The sequence below is a fragment of the Hippocampus guttulatus genome, chromosome 7, assembly GCF_054856545.1.
Source record: "Hippocampus guttulatus isolate MCC_2025c chromosome 7, RoL_Hgut_1.0, whole genome shotgun sequence".
In the NCBI taxonomy this organism is placed as follows: domain Eukaryota; kingdom Metazoa; phylum Chordata; class Actinopteri; order Syngnathiformes; family Syngnathidae; genus Hippocampus; species Hippocampus guttulatus.
This window is the reverse complement of record NC_141267.1, coordinates 17,599,497-17,618,334: the sequence shown is the minus strand read 5'-3', so window position 1 is coordinate 17,618,334 and position 18,838 is coordinate 17,599,497. Positions and strand designations below refer to the sequence as shown.

The 18,838-nt window shown below is 43.3% G+C and overlaps 2 protein-coding genes across 4 annotated transcripts; one reads left to right on the top strand and one right to left on the bottom strand.

Annotated features, from left to right (window-relative positions):
- Positions 1–8: 8 nt before the first annotated feature.
- LOC147202711 (E3 ubiquitin-protein ligase RNF170-like) lies at positions 9–5,219 on the bottom strand. The gene is made up of 6 exons (XM_086116301.1): positions 5,079–5,219; positions 3,710–3,806; positions 3,307–3,415; positions 2,095–2,168; positions 1,517–1,627; positions 9–796 (listed from the first exon to the last, which is right to left on the bottom strand). The coding sequence occupies exons 1-6, from the start codon at positions 5,186–5,188 to the stop codon at positions 488–490; spliced, it is 810 nt and encodes a 269-aa protein (XP_085972427.1). The 5' UTR covers positions 5,189–5,219; the 3' UTR covers positions 9–487.
- Positions 5,220–7,450: 2,231 nt separating this feature from the next.
- Positions 7,451–18,562, top strand: hook1 (hook microtubule-tethering protein 1). Of its 3 annotated transcripts, none has more exons than XM_086116294.1 (22): positions 7,451–7,562; positions 8,700–8,785; positions 9,513–9,585; positions 9,708–9,758; positions 9,992–10,124; positions 10,504–10,571; positions 10,678–10,737; positions 11,611–11,694; positions 12,807–12,970; positions 13,064–13,204; positions 13,872–14,073; positions 14,259–14,369; positions 14,447–14,534; positions 14,998–15,064; positions 15,148–15,288; positions 15,588–15,675; positions 15,765–15,796; positions 16,052–16,134; positions 16,203–16,303; positions 16,385–16,486; positions 17,080–17,148; positions 17,226–18,562. In XM_086116294.1, exons 4-22 carry the CDS (start codon positions 9,735–9,737, stop codon positions 17,382–17,384), a joined length of 1,917 nt encoding a protein of 638 aa, XP_085972420.1. In that variant the 5' UTR covers positions 7,451–7,562; positions 8,700–8,785; positions 9,513–9,585; positions 9,708–9,734; the 3' UTR covers positions 17,385–18,562. The 3 variants fall into 3 exon arrangements, with proteins under 3 accessions (XP_085972420.1, XP_085972419.1, XP_085972418.1); XM_086116293.1 differs by lacking the exon at positions 7,451–7,562 and adding an exon at positions 7,569–7,713 and having other exon boundaries at positions 14,259–14,351; XM_086116292.1 differs by lacking the exon at positions 7,451–7,562 and adding an exon at positions 7,569–7,713.
- The last annotated feature ends 276 nt before the right edge of the window (positions 18,563–18,838 follow it).

Below are 18,838 nucleotides of genomic sequence, written 5' to 3'. Positions count from 1 at the left end.
TCGCAACATTTTATTATTGAATAGGGAAGAGGAAGGCCACATGAAGAACACATGAAATATCAAACTGGAAAAATTGGTGAGTTAATTTTCTCTGATCACCTGAATAGACTGAAGCCTGATTACTTCCTCGGCCTGTTCCATCAATAAGTGCACTAATTAGAACCTTTCTGACAAAATTAAGTCAGTCAAAAGATCTTAAAGAGTCTAAAAAAAATGCCACAATCCAAAGAAATTCAATAATAATCCATCTACCAGTCTGGAAAAGGTTACAACGCCATTCCTCACTTTAGGAACCATTGTGAAAGTATTCGAAACATTTTGGATTTAATAGAAACAAAATAAATATTTTTATACATAAAAATACATTAAAATGTGTAAAATAAATATATTTTACACATTAAAAACAATATACATTATATATACAGGGATATTCAGTCCGAATTAGTAAAATGCTGATTACTTAGTGTCTATAATGATTTGGAATGTTCTAGCTGGCCACCGCTCTGGCACCGACCGAACGCCCTCTCCCCGGCGCCATCTGATGATTGACGTTGAGGACGCACAGGAGGAGCAGGACTACCACCACCAGGTCGTCCAGCAGCCCCAAGAGGCCGCAGAGGGTCGGGGATGTTTTCAGCGAACCTGATGGTGTTGGCGGGTAGGCCGCGGAGACGGCGGTACCCGCGCAACACAATGCCACCCGCAAGAAGAAGAGCCACACGAGACCCCCCGGGGTCCCTGACCCGCGGACTGCCAGCTGCAGGAAGATGGGCGCGTCTGACAGGTAGTCTCGGATCTGGAAACAGAATGTAGTATCGTCACAAATGATGAAAGTGGAAATTCCTTTTAAAAATACAATACAATATGTATGCATATAGCCAAAAAAAACATGATCAACATAAAAAAAATTAATAATTTGAAAATAAAAATTATAAAAATGCCCTTGTTTTCAAGTACACTATTTTATCAAGTGGTTGCATGAAATAAAATAATCTGGAAATATGCTTTTATTTTGTGCAACCACTTGACAAAACAAAATTGAATACATTCAACAAATAACTTTTTCAAATATTTTAAAAATGTGAAAATTGCAAAATTTATCCAAAAAGAGCAACACTGATAAAAAAAAAAAAAGAATGTATAACCTGGAACAAATCTTCATGATTAACACAAGTACAAGAACATTGAGCATGTCAAAAGTTACAATGGTCAAAACATCAACAACAACAAAAGATAAATCTTAAAATCTACAAAAAAAGAAATTACAAAATGAGAGTCAAACATGAAACAAATCAAAAATGAAAATTACTCAATAAAAAAAGTATTTTTCAACAGATGAATCTTTAAAAAATGTTTAGAAATTGCAAAGACAAAAAAATAAAACCAAAATTAATAAAAATGGAAATCATTTTTTAAAAAGTCAAATTTGAGACCAAATAAAATTAATTGCTACATTTAAAAAAAAAGAAGCTTTTTCTCAGTTTTCTTTGATGTTGGTGTTTAAGGGTGTACTGACCCGTCTGGGCGCTCCAGAATAGCGTTTGTTGTAGTCACTTATCTGGCCCAGAACGTCCTTGGACTGCTGGTCCGCTCGGCTCTCGTTAAACAACTGACACATGACGCTAACCTGAGTAGAAACTTGACTTTGAACTTTCTCACCCCATTCACACAGACACAGAGACTGTATTGTGTAGAGTGAACCCCCACATATTGGTGAATTTGCATAATTGCAGATTTTGGTGCGAAACCTATCCATGTGACCTTATTTAAGCAATAAAAGTTTTCCTTTAGCACCATCTGACGGAATCTTAGTGTTGTTAAATTGAGTTCATCACTGGATTTGAGTAAATGCCAAAAGTTAAGCTAACTAGTACCCATAACGGTGGTTTGTTTGTGTTGAATGATTTAACTCCAGATGTCTATGTAACATGGGTTCATGATCATGTACATGTTAGAAGTATGGCGTCGATGCTGTATGCAAATCCAAACCTCTTTTATCGCTGGATTTTCGAGAGTCGCTGCAGGGGTCGGACACTAGACCCCACAAATAGTGGGAGTTCACCATATATCTAAACACCCAATGTAGTTTAGTACCTTTTGTCTACAGAGGGGGCAGTTGACCGCATCCAACCATGTCCCGTGCCTCCAATAGGCAATCAAACATGGAGCTGAAAACCAGGGGGGAAAAATGAAAATGTAAAAATGATTGAAAAATAAAAGCATTGAAATGATTTTTAAAAATTGTATAAAAGTAAAATTTAACTTAAAAAGGAAGTTAAGTCAACAAATAAAAAATAACATGCTTAATGTACCTCTATTAGTCAAAACACAGCATTCTGATATTGTGTTTGTAGAATACGAACTAAGTAGCAAAATACACCTTTTCTTTTTAAAATCCATCTTAAGGGGCGGCCATTTTGTTACTTGCTGTTGACTGAAAATGACATCACAGTTGCTCCAGGGTCAGGTAACGACCAATCAATCACTGATCACCAAGTTTTGGAGGTTTGATCATGTGATATTCCCAAAATGAGCTGTGATTTATCATTCGGAGCCCTGATCAACTGTGATGTCATTTTCAGTCGACAGCAAGTCCGCTGAGATGGATGAAAACTGATTTTGCTGCTTAAGTCATATTCTATAAATCCAATATTAATCAATACAGTAGTGTGTTTGAACTAGTGAGACCACTTAGAACATTTTGTTGTCTGGAACAATTTTGACTTCACTTCTCCTTTTGAAAAGATAAATAAGAAAAACGCAAAATCTATTTTACCAACAACATTAAAGTAAGACTAAAAAAAATACAAATGCGAAAAAAATACAAGCATTCAAATACTGCAAATAAAAGGCTAATGTAAAACATTACAAACTGTAGATGAATATTTTGCCCATCAGAGCAGTCGAGTCAGCTGATAAGAGTTAGTCATTAAACAGTGAACAGATGGCCCCCTTGACCACATGCGTCACCCTGATGAATTAAACACACAAATGTGTGACACACAACCATTTTGCATTAACAAACAGCAGGTGGGTCACAATCGGCCATCAGCTTTCCTTCTTGAAGAACATGAACAAGAAATGTCCTAAATCTCAACGAGAGTTGCTGGGCTAATTTTAGAAACTAAATTGCAATACATTTTTCTTCTATCCTTTTTTTTTTTCCTTCCCCCCTTTCGAGCGTTTATCCTCACTATGTGAGCTGGAGCCGCAGGCGGGGTACATCCACACACAAAAACAAACCCTGACACTCACGTTCACACCTAAGCAGCATTAAATAAATCCAATCTGCGTGTGCACTCGTACCGCAGAATAAGTGTCCGCAGTTGGTCTGCACGGGGAAACTGGCCACCTGCAGGCACACTGGACAATGTCGCTCTCGCTGGCTCGTCAATGGACACAACGGCGGATATTCCTGCACCAGCAATAATAAAAGGACATGAAGCAGGAAGTAGATAGGAGGGGGGGGGGGGGGGCACAAATATGGCCATGTCAAAGCGACAATAAAAGGGAGTGGCAGAATTGGTTTTACAACTTTGTATGCTTGTCATGCATCTTGGTCCCTAATCTGTCATATGTACATCTGACACGTACACTAAACCAAACATATTTCAGAAGGCGTTGCTAATCCGTAATAGGAGGGGGGGATCCAAAAGAAGCATGACAGCAAACAAACTGTAAGTCAAATATGAAGTGATGAAATTCTTACCATGCTGCTGGTGGTCGGCAGCAGCGGCGGTGTTTGGCCTTGGGGCGAGCAAGGGTGACCCTGACCCTTTGGATCTTGAGAAGGAAGACAGCGCCATCTGTAATGTGACAAGATGCCAAGGTAAACACATGTCGCTTTCAAATCTGATGGCTGTAATAAGAACAGTCACAGACTACATCTACCCTTTTAAAGCGTCACTCATATTTTTTTTAAGAATGTCGAGAATGCAACTACATTGGAAATTTCTCTTAAATGTGGAGTATTAGATTGGAAGTTGAAATACTTTGGAACGTTCAAGAAATGCGGAAGGAAGAGATGAATATATAAAATCTCGCTTAATTTGCTAATTTTACTGTGCGGAGTATAGAATTTTGGAAGTGTGGGAATTATTGGGAAAATAGCTTCCAAGATGTTCCGAATGAGCTCAATAATTTCAAATTAGAATGGTTTGAATAGGTCAAGAAATGTGGAAAGAGGATGTTAATGTTAAAAACGGGTAGAAATTTGGATTTGATCAACAGTTCTTAAGATGTACTGAATGACCTCAACATTTTGAAATTGGAATGCTTAAAAGACTAAGAAATGTCAAAGGACTTGAGTAAATTTGCCACACCGGGGTAAAAAAAAAAAAACACATGAAAAAGTTTCACATTTTGTGAAGTTACCATATTAAAGTTTGAAGCGCTTGGCTTTCGCATTTGCCAAACAAAGTTTGCCTCCTCTGGGGTTTCTTGCCCAGGCCGTTATTATAAATGAGAAATTGTTCGTGATTGACCTACCTGATAAAATAAAGGTTAAATGTAGATTTGAATCATATTAAATGTTCAGCCCTACTTTGGATTTATGGTCGCAAATGCAATTTTTGAACATTTTCTGCATTGTTCTTAACAAAATTAGTTATTGGGCTTTAATGTCAGTTTGCTGTTCATCAGTTTTGTGCCGTCCTTGAATGGGATTTTTTTATGCCAGAGCGCCAATTGCACGAGGGAAGAAAAAAAATCACAGTATGCGGTTATTTTTGGATTGTTTAAACCCTTTGTTGTTGAAAGCTGCATCTTTTTTCATGCGCTGAGCATCAAATTTATTATTTATCTTCAGTAAAAAACAGACGTACTGTATGCACAGATTTTGTACATATTCAAAAAGACATTTTTGTCATACATATTTTTAGGAAGTGCACGGTCCTACGTGAACCCCCCCCCCCCCCCCCCCCCGCGGATGAAAAATTGTGGCCCCTCCATCATTTAAGTTGCCCATCCCTATTCCAACTTAATGATATTTTAGACCGTCTGTAGCACAATTCCATCCCAAAACATCCCACTGAAACTGAAAAGAGTTGCTGGATGTCGTGCCAAGTGTCTGACCTGACCTGATCTTGGAGTTGCGACAGGCGTTCATAGTGAAGGCTGGCGAGGAGGAAGTGAAATGCGACTCGCCGGCATGGCGGTGCGGCCTAAATGACATCTGCCTGTTAATCATCAACCACGTTGCACTCTCTGGTTTTGTGTGGTACGAGCAGTCACTCCTTGAACTCATCTAAAACGCCGTTGGTCAGGTAAGCAAATGAACACTGAAAAACATTCCCGCAAGCCATAAAACGAAATGCGCATTCCAACGCTGGTCACACGACTGCAGCGGGTTGAAGTAATACTGAAGCAGGCCCACGTTAAAGTAGACTAGAGCTGACCTGGACAATTATTGACCAAACGCGCCATTCTACCTCATTATGATACCACGAAAATAAACATAGATGAGGCACTCAAGGCCAAAATTAACTCATGAGCTTAGCAACTGTGTTTCCATCTAACCAGATTCCACTATTTAAAAGAGCCTTTTTGTCATTGGAATTGGGTAGAATTGTGTAAAATATTTCAGTCGCGCTTCGGTTACACTTTGCCTATCGAGTGTTACTTTTAAGATTTTGAAATTCTATGGTCCAAAGTTTTTTGTTGTTGAAGACATTTGAATTGCATTTGCGTTTGAAATTGCAAGTTAATCGGATTTATTTTTATTTTTGATTTTTTTTAGTGATGTGTGAATTTTTCAACTTTGCATCTTTGGGGCTTGGTAACAGTAATACTGTACTCCATCAATCCATTTTCCGATCCGCTTATTCCCACAAGGGTCGCGGGGGGTGCTGGAGCCTATCCCAGCCGTCTTCGGGCAGTAGGCGGGGGGACACCCTGAACCGGTTGCCAGCCAATCGCAGGGCACACACAGGCGAATCACCATCCACGCTCACACTCACTAGGGACAATTTATAGTGTTCAGTCAGCCTGCCATGCATGTTTTTGGAATGTGGGAGGTAACCGGAGTACCCAGAGAAAACCCACGCAGGCCTGGGGAGAACATGCAAAGTCCACACAGGGAGGCCGGAGCTGGAATTGAACCCGGTACCTCTGCACGCACTTGCACGCACTAACCACTGGATCACCGGGCCACCCACAAATAATACTTCTACGGTGAAATAAGCATTTTAGAGCAGATGATGTTTGAGAAATATGTCAATCACACTTTTACGTTTTATACTTGACCTATTAAATTGAACTTTTGATGTTATTATCAACCACTCCATCTGGTGAAAGGGCCATAATCCAAGGGACTTTTTTTTAAATAATTTTTTTTTTTTGTAAAGCACATTGAGATAAACCTGTGTAAGAAATTTCAAGTCAATCAGACTTAGACATTTGGCCTCATAAATGTAACTTTTTAGCTTTGTATCATTTCCTCCATCTGGTGAAATGACATCATCCAACCGGCCTTTTGTAGACTTCACCAAATTGGACGCGTGTGAGAAATTTCAAGTCCTGTGGGAATTGCCCTAGCAAATATTGACGCGGTTCTCGCTCCTCGCCTCACCTTCCACTGAGCACTACACACGCAGCAGGTCATCTACAAATAGCACTAGGTGAGGGAGTGGGTGGGGAACGTGGGCAGGGGTTGATGGGGGTCAGGGTCTTGGAAGCAAGATAAAAAGCCAGGCGCTCTCACAGCAAGAGAAAAGCTGCTGCACCAAAGTCCAGTCTTGGATCATCATTAAACATCACATGATTATGTGTACTTTGATTTTTCATTTTTTTGGGGGGTGGGGAGGGGGGGACATTCCTAGATAAAGAAAGGCAAGTGCACCACAGTGCAGGAAACGGAACTTTCTATGATTTATGAAAACTACTCGCTGTCATAAAACAATACAACTCATTAAATGAAATGTTAATTTCACCAAGCAGATGCTAACATATATAGCACGTCGAATGGTACCAAGTTGTGTGAACATGATCATAGAAATAAAATAAGTTTAAAGTCCATCAGACTTATTTGGTGAAGTTTTTGACCTGTCAAATGTAACTTTTGTGTTTGTAAATTGTGTCCCTATCGTATGAAATTCTGTACCTCAAAAGGTCTTTTCGATTCAGTTTTATGACAGAATGGTTAATTTCTCTTAATGCTTTTTTATGAGAGACCCTTTTGAAAAGGGACTATCAGAAAGCGGAAATACATGCTATGCCACATAATGCTTCAAAGGATAAAATGATGATTATCTATATTTTATTCGATTCTCAAGCAGCACATATGCACAATTCTTCATTAAATTGCTAATACTGTACAGTACTTTTGGTTTTAGTTTATTTTTTTCCTTTAAAATAAATAAAAACTCTCGTCTCCCGATTGGTTTATGCGGCCGTCAATCTTCAAACGTCACGACGCTGATTGGATACACCGCCAGCGCGTAGGAAAACAAGACGAAAGAGTGGATATGATATCCACCTTTCTCTTTACGCCATTTGTGGCAGAGCGACCGTTACTTCCACCATTCCTACGTAATTGGCGTTAAAGCTTTACCTCTCGACAGCAGGTGAGGTCAAAAGCAAAGAAAAAAAGTGCGGGGGGTTTGTGAAAAAGGAGCGGACGGACAGGTGGGGAGGACGTAGTTGATGTATTTATCTGCCTTGTCGGGGGAAATGGACGAGAGCAAAACGGTTTTGGTTGAAAGCCTCATAATATGGGTGAGTTTTGACGTTTCTTTTTGCAGGGCACCTACGGTGTGTGACAACCAGTCGATGCCAACAGGCAGCACCTGTTCGGAGGTGGTTGGGCTTTTCGATAAAAATACGTCACTAAAGTAAATAAGCGTCAGATAATAACTACATTTTCAACCGTCATTGCGGGGTTTTTTTTCAATTCAAGTTGTGTTTAACTGTAATTAGTGTGAGTATCGACTTGTATTAGCTTGCCGGGAGGTCGCGTGTGACAGTTCATGTAAACAAAGGTTGCCAGTTTGGAGACCCTGGGGGCTTAATGGCTTGTCTGAACATTTCTTTTGTCAACAAGTGTTTTTGGGATTGAGATTTGTGAGAAATTTCAAGTTCGAGCGGATCTGTTTTGTGAGGTTGTTACATTTTAAACTCGTCAAATTCAATCATAGTTTGTTTTCATTGTTGTTGTTGTTTTTTAAGATTTAGCTAAATGGTGTGAGAAATTTAAAGTATGTTGGATAGCACCTTTTTTTTCTCCAAACCAACACTAGTATGAGTATTCACTCTTTGAGTACACTCTAGTATTGATACCGCTAGTATTTTTTTATATTAAATAAAATTGTATTTAACACAGTAACAAATATTGTGGTCAAATGAAACTCCCGAGCCCTTCGATCTGGTGAAATTCATTTTACTCTAAAAGGTAAGGTTTTGCTCCATGGTCCAAGAGACTTATTTTGGAGAGCCCATTAAGATGTAAGTGTGTGAGGAATCTCAAGTTCACTCCGACTTCTTAGTTTAGCCACTTGGCCTATCGATCACCACATGAATGCATTTAGAACTCTAATCTGTTTAACCGCCAGACAAGGGACAACATCCATCTAATTAAGTCATTATCATGAACGGTCTCTTTAAGCAACAGCAGCCCAAAGTAGGCTAACCTATTAGACAAGACTATAATTGGCGGTATTATTTGAGGAAACATTTAGCACGTTATTACATTTTTTCCCCTTCAGTTACAGACCTTCAACACCTCTGCACCGTGCACAACAGTAGAGGACCTGACCACCGGCGCTGCCATATCACAGGCTCTGCAGCAAATGTGAGGAGACACACAGGCACACACCTTTTCCGACAAATTTATAAGTTTTGGCCCGGAAACACCTCTACTAAAAGTAATGGATCACCTCACAGCACGGATGAACAAAAGGAACTTTATTTGCATTGATTTTGTAGAATACACTCGACTTAAATAAGCTTGGTATTATAAGTTACAGTGGGGGACTTGAGATATGAGTGACTGGACATTACAAACTGAGAATACCGCAAACAGAATTGCATTTAATTTCAAAACAAGCTCATGGCTTTGCCTGAGCAAACTATGCTTAGCTTAATGCTAGCAAACGATGCAAAATGGCATAAACAGGTTAGCACCTACAGTATGTTGCGGCGTTATCACCCTTCAGGCATTGGCGATCCGAACACAAATAGTAGAGCACGGACGGAGACAAGACAATAGAACAATGCTCACGGGCATATATTCTTCATCCTCTGTGAAGAATGGCTAATTTTGTTGCAGTTTACTGAAGAGCTTCTGCATATGTCTGCATACTCCCAACATGCTTCCTTGACATCAGTTACTGCTTAGGCCAGGTTTTGGTAGCATATTGTCACATTTAGGGCATTTTAGAGAAAGCACAAAGAACGTGAATAAACAAGTTTGTCGTTGTAAGTGGCATCTTATATTAAAAAAAAAAAAAGAAAAGACAGAATCCACTGTAGTGATTGATGCAAGTGTTTAACGACACAGCACCGTGTGTGTCATGCAGAGACCCGTCATGGTTCACTGACGGATGGCTCGCTCGCATCAAAACGGACGTGGATGACAACTGGAGGCTGAAGGTAGAGAACAGCCCTCTGGTCTTCTTCCGTCATCTTCTCTGTGCGTCACTCCTCACATCCTCCGTGGGGCGCTGCTGCTGCTCCCATTTTAACACTGCACTCTGTGTTTGTGACCCCCATAGCTGAACAACCTGAAGAAGATCCTGCAGATGGTGCTAGAATATTACAACGAGGTAGGCTGGAAAGGTCGCTCATCGCCTCCTCATCTCTTCATTGTGTTTGTATGTCCAATGAGGCGGCGTCGTTGTGTTGTTAGCAAGATGCACAAGAAAGACCGCAGTGTGCATTTTGGCTAAATAAGCTCGGATCAAGTCTGGTATGCGCTCATGTAATCGCGTCTCCAGGCTGTCGGGGCGGGAAAAAAGTTCACCACTTTGTGCTTTGTGTAACTCACTCACTCTACTAGGTTTTGGGCCAAGGGCTCTCCGACTTCCCTCTGCCCGACGTGGCCCTGGTTGCCGAGCACTCGGACCCCGCGGAGCTGGGCAGGCTGCTGCAACTGGTCCTGGGATGCGCCGTCAATTGCGAGCGCAAGCAAGGTGCGGTCCTCACCACGTGTTCAGGCAGGTTGTGCTGGGTACATTAATTTTGAGTTTATTTGTTAGGGACATTTTTTTTTTTCTTCCTGCGGCCGCTTTAATTCAAAGCGCATCCTTGCTGATGTACACTGCTTCGACTAACAACATGGCTGCATGGAGGTTTTACACTATATTCACTCTAATGGCCTCCTATGACAGCACCGGTTGCCTAAGTACTCATTTACGGAACGCCGGGAGAACAGTAAAACACAAGTGGGCACTCGGGCTACCACAAATGACTATTTTGCTAGTCAACTCGTCACCAGTCGACTAATCGGAACAATTTACACTCACACAAAAGGTAAAACGGCCCAATAAGTGTGCATCTCCTTGTTGCCAGAATACATCCAGATCATCATGACGCTGGAGGAGTCCGTGCAGCACGTCGTCATGGCAGCCATACAGGAGGTCCGGTCCGCGCACAAGAAGACATCACATACTGCTTGCTGAGGAACGATGGTGTCCTTTTGTAAATGGGTGACAAGCCTGCTGACTTTTTTTCTTCTTTTTACAGCTCTTACATAGAGATACCATGTGCAGAAAAGCAGAGCTGTCTGGGGACCGGGAACAGCAGGTCAGTGCTATTGGTATAGGAGGTTGGAGCACTGGAATAACATTTGTAGGGGTCCTCAGCATGCCTGTAAACAATTTTGTCTTTTAGTGAAAATCCTCTGCGGCCTGTAAAAAAAAACATTAGTCCTAGAAACCAATTTGTAGGATCGACATAAATTTGACATGTGTATCATAACAGGGCGAATGAAAAAGTCTTAAAAACCCATGTCCAAAATTGAAAGTGAAGTCTGCCATTTTGTTTTGAAGCAGCCATTTGGGTTGAATTCCAAGACACAAAAGTTGGCAAAACTCCATACTGACTGTCACAAAATTGGGTGGACATTTATAACGTAACAGGACACAAGAAAACGTCTCAAGAACCCACACCTGAAATTGAACTGAAAGTGAAACCTTTATGGTTTGAAGCTGCCATTTTGTGCGCATTTCAGGGCTCCTACTTTGACTGACTCCTACTTGGAAATTTGGTCAAATAAGAATGAAAAAGGGTTTAATGAGTGAATCACTTTTTGGGTAAGGCTCAGCATACATGAAAACTCAACAATTTTCGTAAATGTGTCTACCCGACGTTGAAACAAAATAATTTAGGATCACCCCCTGGAAGGTTAGGAAAAAAAATAGTCCCCTGAGACCAGTATCGCTGATCAACACAAAAGTGGGCGGGGCCTTAAAAAGTCTAAAGCACGCATGCCTCAAGTTATACAAGTCATCGGACATTTTGGTTTGAAGCAGCCGTTTGTCTTTTTTTGCGTTTTGTGCTTCAAGACTCCATTCATCAAAATGAAATTGTATAAAGAGCAAATAAATAAACCCCAGAGCACAAATGAGCAAACGGTTGTTAATTTTGCTTGTCCTGTGTGTATGTGTGTGTGTCCAGCTCAGAAAAGCTTTGGAGGAACTGTCAGAGCTATCCTCAGAGAAGGAAGCTCTCGTGCAACGCTGCCAGGAGCTGGACCAGCAGGTGACCACGCTTCTTCTAAACACACACACACACACACACACACACACGCTTGTCTGCGGGTCAGTGTAAACAATATCTGGCCATTGTCTGGAGCTGCTGTGGCAGAAGGACTGTGAGCTTACACGGTCTGCCCAGCACTCAGCGTTCACACCACACTCAACAGCGGGCACTGACCCATCACGTCTTCAACTGGACTCTCGACAGATTCAGTTGTCCGTTTTGCCACTCCGCCAGGCCCCCCCTTTGGCCGCCAGGTAAGGCCCACGTGAGCAAAACTAAACCCTCGTGCTGCTTGGATGCTGACGCTAACAAGTGGCTTCATCGGGACGCTTCACGGCCGTGCTGGATGAATTTATTAATTTTACACCTCCAAGATGATGCGGTTTAGTATTTGATGGTACAGTGAACCCCTCTATGGCTTTGCTCTTGTTCTTTTGCTCTTAATGCATTCACTTGCAGTCAAAAAAAAAATATTTTGCCCCTCAGTATATTTTGGAGGTCGTCTTCCCATGTAGATTAAAAATGTTTTGGTCTTATTGGTTAGACTTGCTTTAAAAGTAAAGGCAAATGAAATTCATATGAAAGACCGTTCATTACACGAAATTCAAAGAATTCTACCAAAAGAAATGTGGCGTAAACAAAAATCCGATTACAACATTGCAAACACATTTATGGCTTTATAGCTTTATCGCTTTCATGTTTCATGAAACAATATGTAAACTGCACTGAACCTTCTTAGACGCCATATACATTAAAAACATATACCGGTACATAAATAAAAAAGCCAAAATCGATTTATTTTTTTCTCATAATTACAGCCTGTGCTATTTGAAAATTGCATACTGCTAAACTGTTTATGTCAATTTGAATTTATTCACTCTCAACAAATTCTTCGACAGTATTTTAGATTTTTTTGCTGTTGAACCTCTCCTCAGCTATTTGTCGATTGCCCCCCCCCCCTGCCCGGTGGTTTACTGTACCACCCAAAGAAATGTGGGCTGACTAACTGCGCGTTTGTGCATGGATTAACTTGCACTCTTTTTGTGAAGCTCTACTGCACCGCGAAGGCTCCGAGGTTACCGTTGGCTATATTCTCTGAACTTCTTGCTCAGGTGGCAATTCTCCAAGAGGAACATAACAGCCTGCTGGCCGAGAACGAAGTCCTGACCGACCGGGCCAATCAACTGGACACGTTGGACGACCCCAGCACGCCGTCGGGCAGGAAGCACAGCCAGCTGCAGCAGCAACTGGAAGCTCTGCAGGAGGAGAATTTCAGGTGAGTGCCCCCCATTGTACTAAGCCGCCAGGATGAGGAGACTAAAGCAAAACCTTAATACCCACTGTGTTTTGTTTGTTTTTCTCTCTCTAGGCTGGAGGCTGCCAAAGACGACTACAGGATCCACTGCGAGGAGCTGGAGAAGCAACTGGTGGAAGTCCAACACCGCAACGACGAGCTCACCGGTCTGGCGGAGGAGTCCCGATCTCTCAAAGATGAGCTGGACGTGCTGAGGTTCGGACACCAGCCAACATTTAACATATGTCACAATGTAAATAAATACATGCTAATAAATAAAATCATAATAAATTAACATAAAATGCCCTCGCAATGGCAGATATCTGGCACGTGTTGGACTTTTGCTACAAATGGTGTGTCTCCAACTAAAGTGAAAAAAGGGCGATGCGTGTCACGACACAACAACTATCGCATTCTTTACACTTTGTGGGTGCTGCAAAAGTCTGACATTGAAGGGGGGGTCATATTATGGAAAAGGAGTTATAATTTCGCAAACCAAGACCGACCTGTGAGGGGCAGCATGGTGCTTCAACAAATGCAGATTGGCTGGAAATACAAAGAAAAAGAAAGAGGAGCGTAATCTATTCTTTTCCTTATTGGCTATCGTTACGCTTCAAGTCACAATCACAAAGTCGGTGACTCGGCCCAACTCTTGGTTGTTGACCGCACACGTAAGGATTTGCCATCGTAAATATTTAACCGTCTCAACATTTATGATTGTCAGCAATGACCATATCGGGACGGTAAGCTCTCTTTAACGCAGCGTGCAACACAGGAGCTAGTCTTTGTTGACTTCGATGATAAAGATATTTTTAAAAAATGTACATAATTAGGCCTGATTTTTAGTACGCATATATACTCAACGTCTCCTTTTCTCATTTAGAAACTGTTCAGACCGGCTGGTGATGCTGGAGGCCTCGGTGGAGACGTACAAGCGAAAGCTGGAGAACCTCGGGGACCTGAAGAGGCAGATGAAGCTTCTCGAGGAGAACAATACAATCTACTTGCAGAACACCGTCAGCCTGGAGGAGGAACTGCGCAAGGCCAACGCCGCCCGGGCGCAGCTGGAGACGTACAAGCGGCAGGTAGAACAGGCCGATCGTACGATCAGAATTTGAGGGATGCTGATGGTTTTGACAACGATCACATGATCATTTCAAATCAAACAACATTTTTATTTTTCGGGAGAGAAAACATGACTTGATTTTGAAAAAGCATTTTAATGGATGACCGACGGGGATATTGTGGTTCGCCGCCTGCTCCCCATCAGGTCCAAGAGCTCCACAGGAAGTTGTCGGATGAAACGAGGCGAGCGGACACCCAGTCCTTTGAGTTGAAGAAGCTGGAAGAGAAACACAAGCTGGTGAGCAAGGAGAAAGAGGTGCGACACACGGCAAAGAGGAAGAAGGATCAATGGCAAGCGCGAGTGGCATTTGTAACGTTGACCTCCACCGGCAGCGCATCATCGTGGAGCGAGACTCTCTGAAGGAGCTCAACGAGGAGCTTCGTTGCACCCAAGCGCAACAGGACCGGCTCTCCCAAGCAGGTACGGCGGTTCCTGCAAGTGGGTCAGGGCACTTGACTTTTTCCACTTTTCCGCACACCGAGACGAACAACCATCCGTGCTCACACTCACACTTCGGGACAGTTTCGAGTGTTCAATCATGCATGTTTTTGGAATGTGGGAGGAAACCGGAGTACCCGGAAAAAACCCACGCAGGCACGGGGAGAACACGCAAGCTCCACACGGGGAGGCCGGAGCTGGGTTCGAACCCACGACCTCTACACTGTGAGGTCAACGTGCTAACCACTGGACCACCAGGCCACCTGTTTCCAGTTACTATGTTGTTGATTAATTTCAACTCTTTGTTTTTTATGATGACTTCATGTACGGCACTTTGTATGCAGCTGCGGTTGTTTTTCAAGTGTTTTGTAGCTAAGCTGGAGTTGAGGCGATGCCTTGAATCCATCTCCCAAGTTCTAAATGGCACACACTGTCTCATGCGCAGGGATGCTTTCTCCCAGGGGCCCCAGCCATGATAACCTGGCCGCAGAATTGATCCCTGTCGAGCACCGGTACGATCACCCCGCCCACAGAATTCATCGCGGCGTGACAGCTGACTTGATTTTTATTTATTTATTTTTACCTCGCGCCTTAGAGAGAAGTTCATCAGGCTTCAGCACGAGAACAGGATGCTGAGAGTACAGCAGGAGGAGTTTGAGAGGGAGAAGATTGCCTCTCTGCAGGCTCAGCTGGAGGACGCTCACAAGAGTCGCAGTCAACTGGACACCGAGAGCAGGTTACTGGGCTGACTCCACTCTTAAGCGGGGTACGCTTTGCACCCATCGACAAGCAGGCAAAAAAAAAAAAAATTGAGAAAATTCCCTCCCTTATGATTTAAAGACAGCCAATGTCCGAGATCTCTTCCATGTCCAACCCGCGAGCCAAAATATTCAAATTTGGCTCGATGGTTCTGACAGGATGTTTGTACCCCGCTTTTCTCTTGACTACACGTTTACACTGACGTCACTTGCCGTAACCTCCTTGCTCCTTGTGTCGTCCTCTCCGTTTTCCACCGCGCCATTCCTCATCGTGCAGATTGAGTCGCCAGCGGGTCAGCGAGCTACAGCAGCAGGTTGAGGACCTCCAGAAGGCGCTCCAGAGTCAGGCGGTCAAGCCCGATGACGTGAGTGAATCAGCAGTTCATGGCAGATGTCCAGCCGAATCCATATTTTAACTTTTATCCCCCCCCCCCCACCCCCACCCCTCCTCCAGTCAAACCTGAAGCGGAAACTGGATGCTCACATGTAAGTCATCAAGATGGAAGCTCTCAGTTGACAGCAGATTCAGAGACTGTGCCTAACCGACGCAAACACGGCAGTTTTAATTACAGAAAATATATGTGTGAAAAACGGTTAGATGCCATTAAAAAAAAAAGATTGGATTCAAATTTCTACACCCCTCTCAAAATGACGAAAATGGTTTTTAGATGAATTTGCTGGGATGCATTGGACAAAAAGCGGACATGTTTCCACAAGAGCCCAACGTTCTTGTTTCCTCAGGGTCCAGCTGAATGAGGCCCAGGATGAAATCCTGAAGAAGAAAGAACTGCTGGAGGACCTGCAGCCCGACAACACTCAGAACTGTGAGTGCCACGCCGGGCCATGCGGCCATGGGGCTCTCCGCTCATGAGGTCCAATTGTATTTGGTTAGCCTTCAAGGTGGACGAGCTCATGGCTGCGCTGAAAAAGAAGGATGAAGACATGAGGGCCATGGAGGAAAGGTACAAAATGTACCTGGAGAAAGCTCGCAATGTGAGTCCCTTAGGTCTTTTCATGTCCTTGGCGCACCGAAGAAGTTGAGGGTTTTTGATCCGCAGCATCCTTTCCTTCCAGGTGATCCAAGCTCTGGACCCCAAACTGAACCCTGCCACCACTGAGATCCAGGCTCTGAGGAACCAGCTGGCTGACAGAGATAAGCAGATCCTCAACCTGGAGGTAATTCCGCTCCCATGTTGTTGTTGGGTTTTTTTCCCCTCAAAGGGCCGTTGAAACCACAACCATTTTCAATCGTCTCATTGCCTTATTATTTGTACACAGCAAATTATCGGATTACTAGTTTTGAAATGAGTCAACTACAATAGTTTGTTCAATGATAGTTCAAGTGAGTGTAAACAGGATAACAAAATTCTTGAAAGATCTAATTTCTTATGACACATGACAATTTGACGTTTTTCGTGCACATTTTAGCGAGGATCATGCAAGTTGACACACTAGATTTGCTCTTGCGGGCCACGTAAAATGAAGTGGCGAGCCGGATCTGGCCCCGGGCCTTGAGTTTGACACCTGTGTTACATGGCGTTATAGAACGCAGAAAACCCACTGGAAAGGCATGAAATGGGGAGTTTTTCAGTGAAAGGTGAAAACCTTTTGTTCTCCAGAAAATTTTGAAAGTGGGTCAGAGGATTTTTTTTGGGGGGGGGGCACATTTGATGATTGTCTGCATACAGCATATCGCCCGCACAAGTCAGATAAAAGGGGAAGGGCTGAAGCGTTGAGCTGACTGAAACGTGTCCACTGTCGCCCCGCAGCGCCAGTGCGAGCAGGCCCGACTGCGCGAGTACGAGGAGAAGCTGATCGTCTCCGCCTGGTACAACAAGGTAAGGTCAAAGATGTGCTTCCGAGGGCCCGGCGTCCATGCCCACGTTACGCAGGAACACGCTTGTCTCCCCCTCAGAGTTTGAACTTTCAGAAGCTGGCCATCGAGACGCGTCTGGGCGCCCGCGCCGCCTCCGCGCTATCCGCCGGCCAGTCCTTCTTGTCCCAGCAGCGGCAAGTGTCCAATGCGCCTCGCCGGGCGCTCTCCATCAGCGTGCCGGCCGCCGCCTCCAAGTAGGGCCTGCTCAGAGTCACGTGCCTCCCCTCGTTTAGTAGAGATGAAAGTCCTTTTCATGAAATTTCCTCCAGAAAATTTAAGAAAAATTGCCTAAAATTAATCCGGATATTAGTTGACAACATTGAACGAACACGCGTTTGAGTTCATTTTGCTTTCATGGCATAGCCATGTTGAGGCAAAAACACTAGCAACAGTGTAGCGATGCCACTCGAGCGAAAAGCTATCAAATAGGCCTGCCAGTACTTAAATACAGTAAAATTGACCTCACATGGCTGGTTATATTTGTACAAAATATATTTACTGCAATATAATCATGCAATGCATCAGGCTACACAGGGGAAAAAAAAGTTAAATTTACTCCATTTTCCTTCGTCAAGTGGTTGCACAAAATAAGATCTGGATCCAGATATATTTTTTAAGTATATGGCCGGGGATCGAACCCGCAACCACTGAGCCGTGCCGGATAGCAGTTGGGAAACCACTGAGCTCAGGTACCAATCCACCTTCAAGTGACCTTACACATGTCAGCACCTGGGGGGACGGCCCCAGGTGAAGGATGAGGCCGTTGAGTACTCGGATGACGGGATTTAAGGCTCCGCCCATCTGATCCGATGTCAGGCAGACACCAGAACATCCGTCATATTTCCCACGCTGACTGAACAGGACCCTCACAACCTTTAGCTCGCGTTATGTGCGGGAATGTCAGATTCGATGATAGAGACCCGAGGGAGGTTTGGTAGATTTGGTGCCATCTACCGACCGCTCACACGCGCCAGCGGGTTGCTAAAATACTGCGAATGTATGTAAAGATGCTTAGCAAAATAAAAGTTTAATAATGTGAAGTACAATCGGGGGACAAGAAATCCAGCATGTATCATGTTAGCCGCCAGAGAGTTGCACTGATAATATTGTGATTTTAGCACCAGCTTTTTTTTAAATCCAAATGTCCCACACAGGATTGAGCGAATTTGTAAACAGTCTGGGTTGGTTTTATACGTAATCTGCCCCCCAAACAGTCTCATTCTATCAGGATGTGTTAATATGCGGATGTACTGACTGTTATTTAGAATGTAGATTCTTGTATATTCAGACCAAGTAGCACAGTGCATTTATCTGTACGTAATGCTGGGGTGGGGATCAGAAAAAACATGTTTAAATGAAATAAAATTGTAAATAAATGAAGTGTCGTGTGAATCCTGAACACCTTAGTGTTAGCGAACTCAGAATTGTCGGCTATCGGGGATTAGCTAAACCGTTTATCAACACCTTCATCTTTGTGACTTTGTTTCCAGACTCTCATGGTTGCAAATGAAGGGAGTTTGGTCATTTCAACTTCGGAAAAGAGACACAAAAATAAATAAATAAACACTCAGGTTAGGCGCCGCTGTTGGCCTCCAAATCCATCACTGAAAGGGCAGCAGTGGCAAGCGCGTTAACAGGAACCTCACAACGCA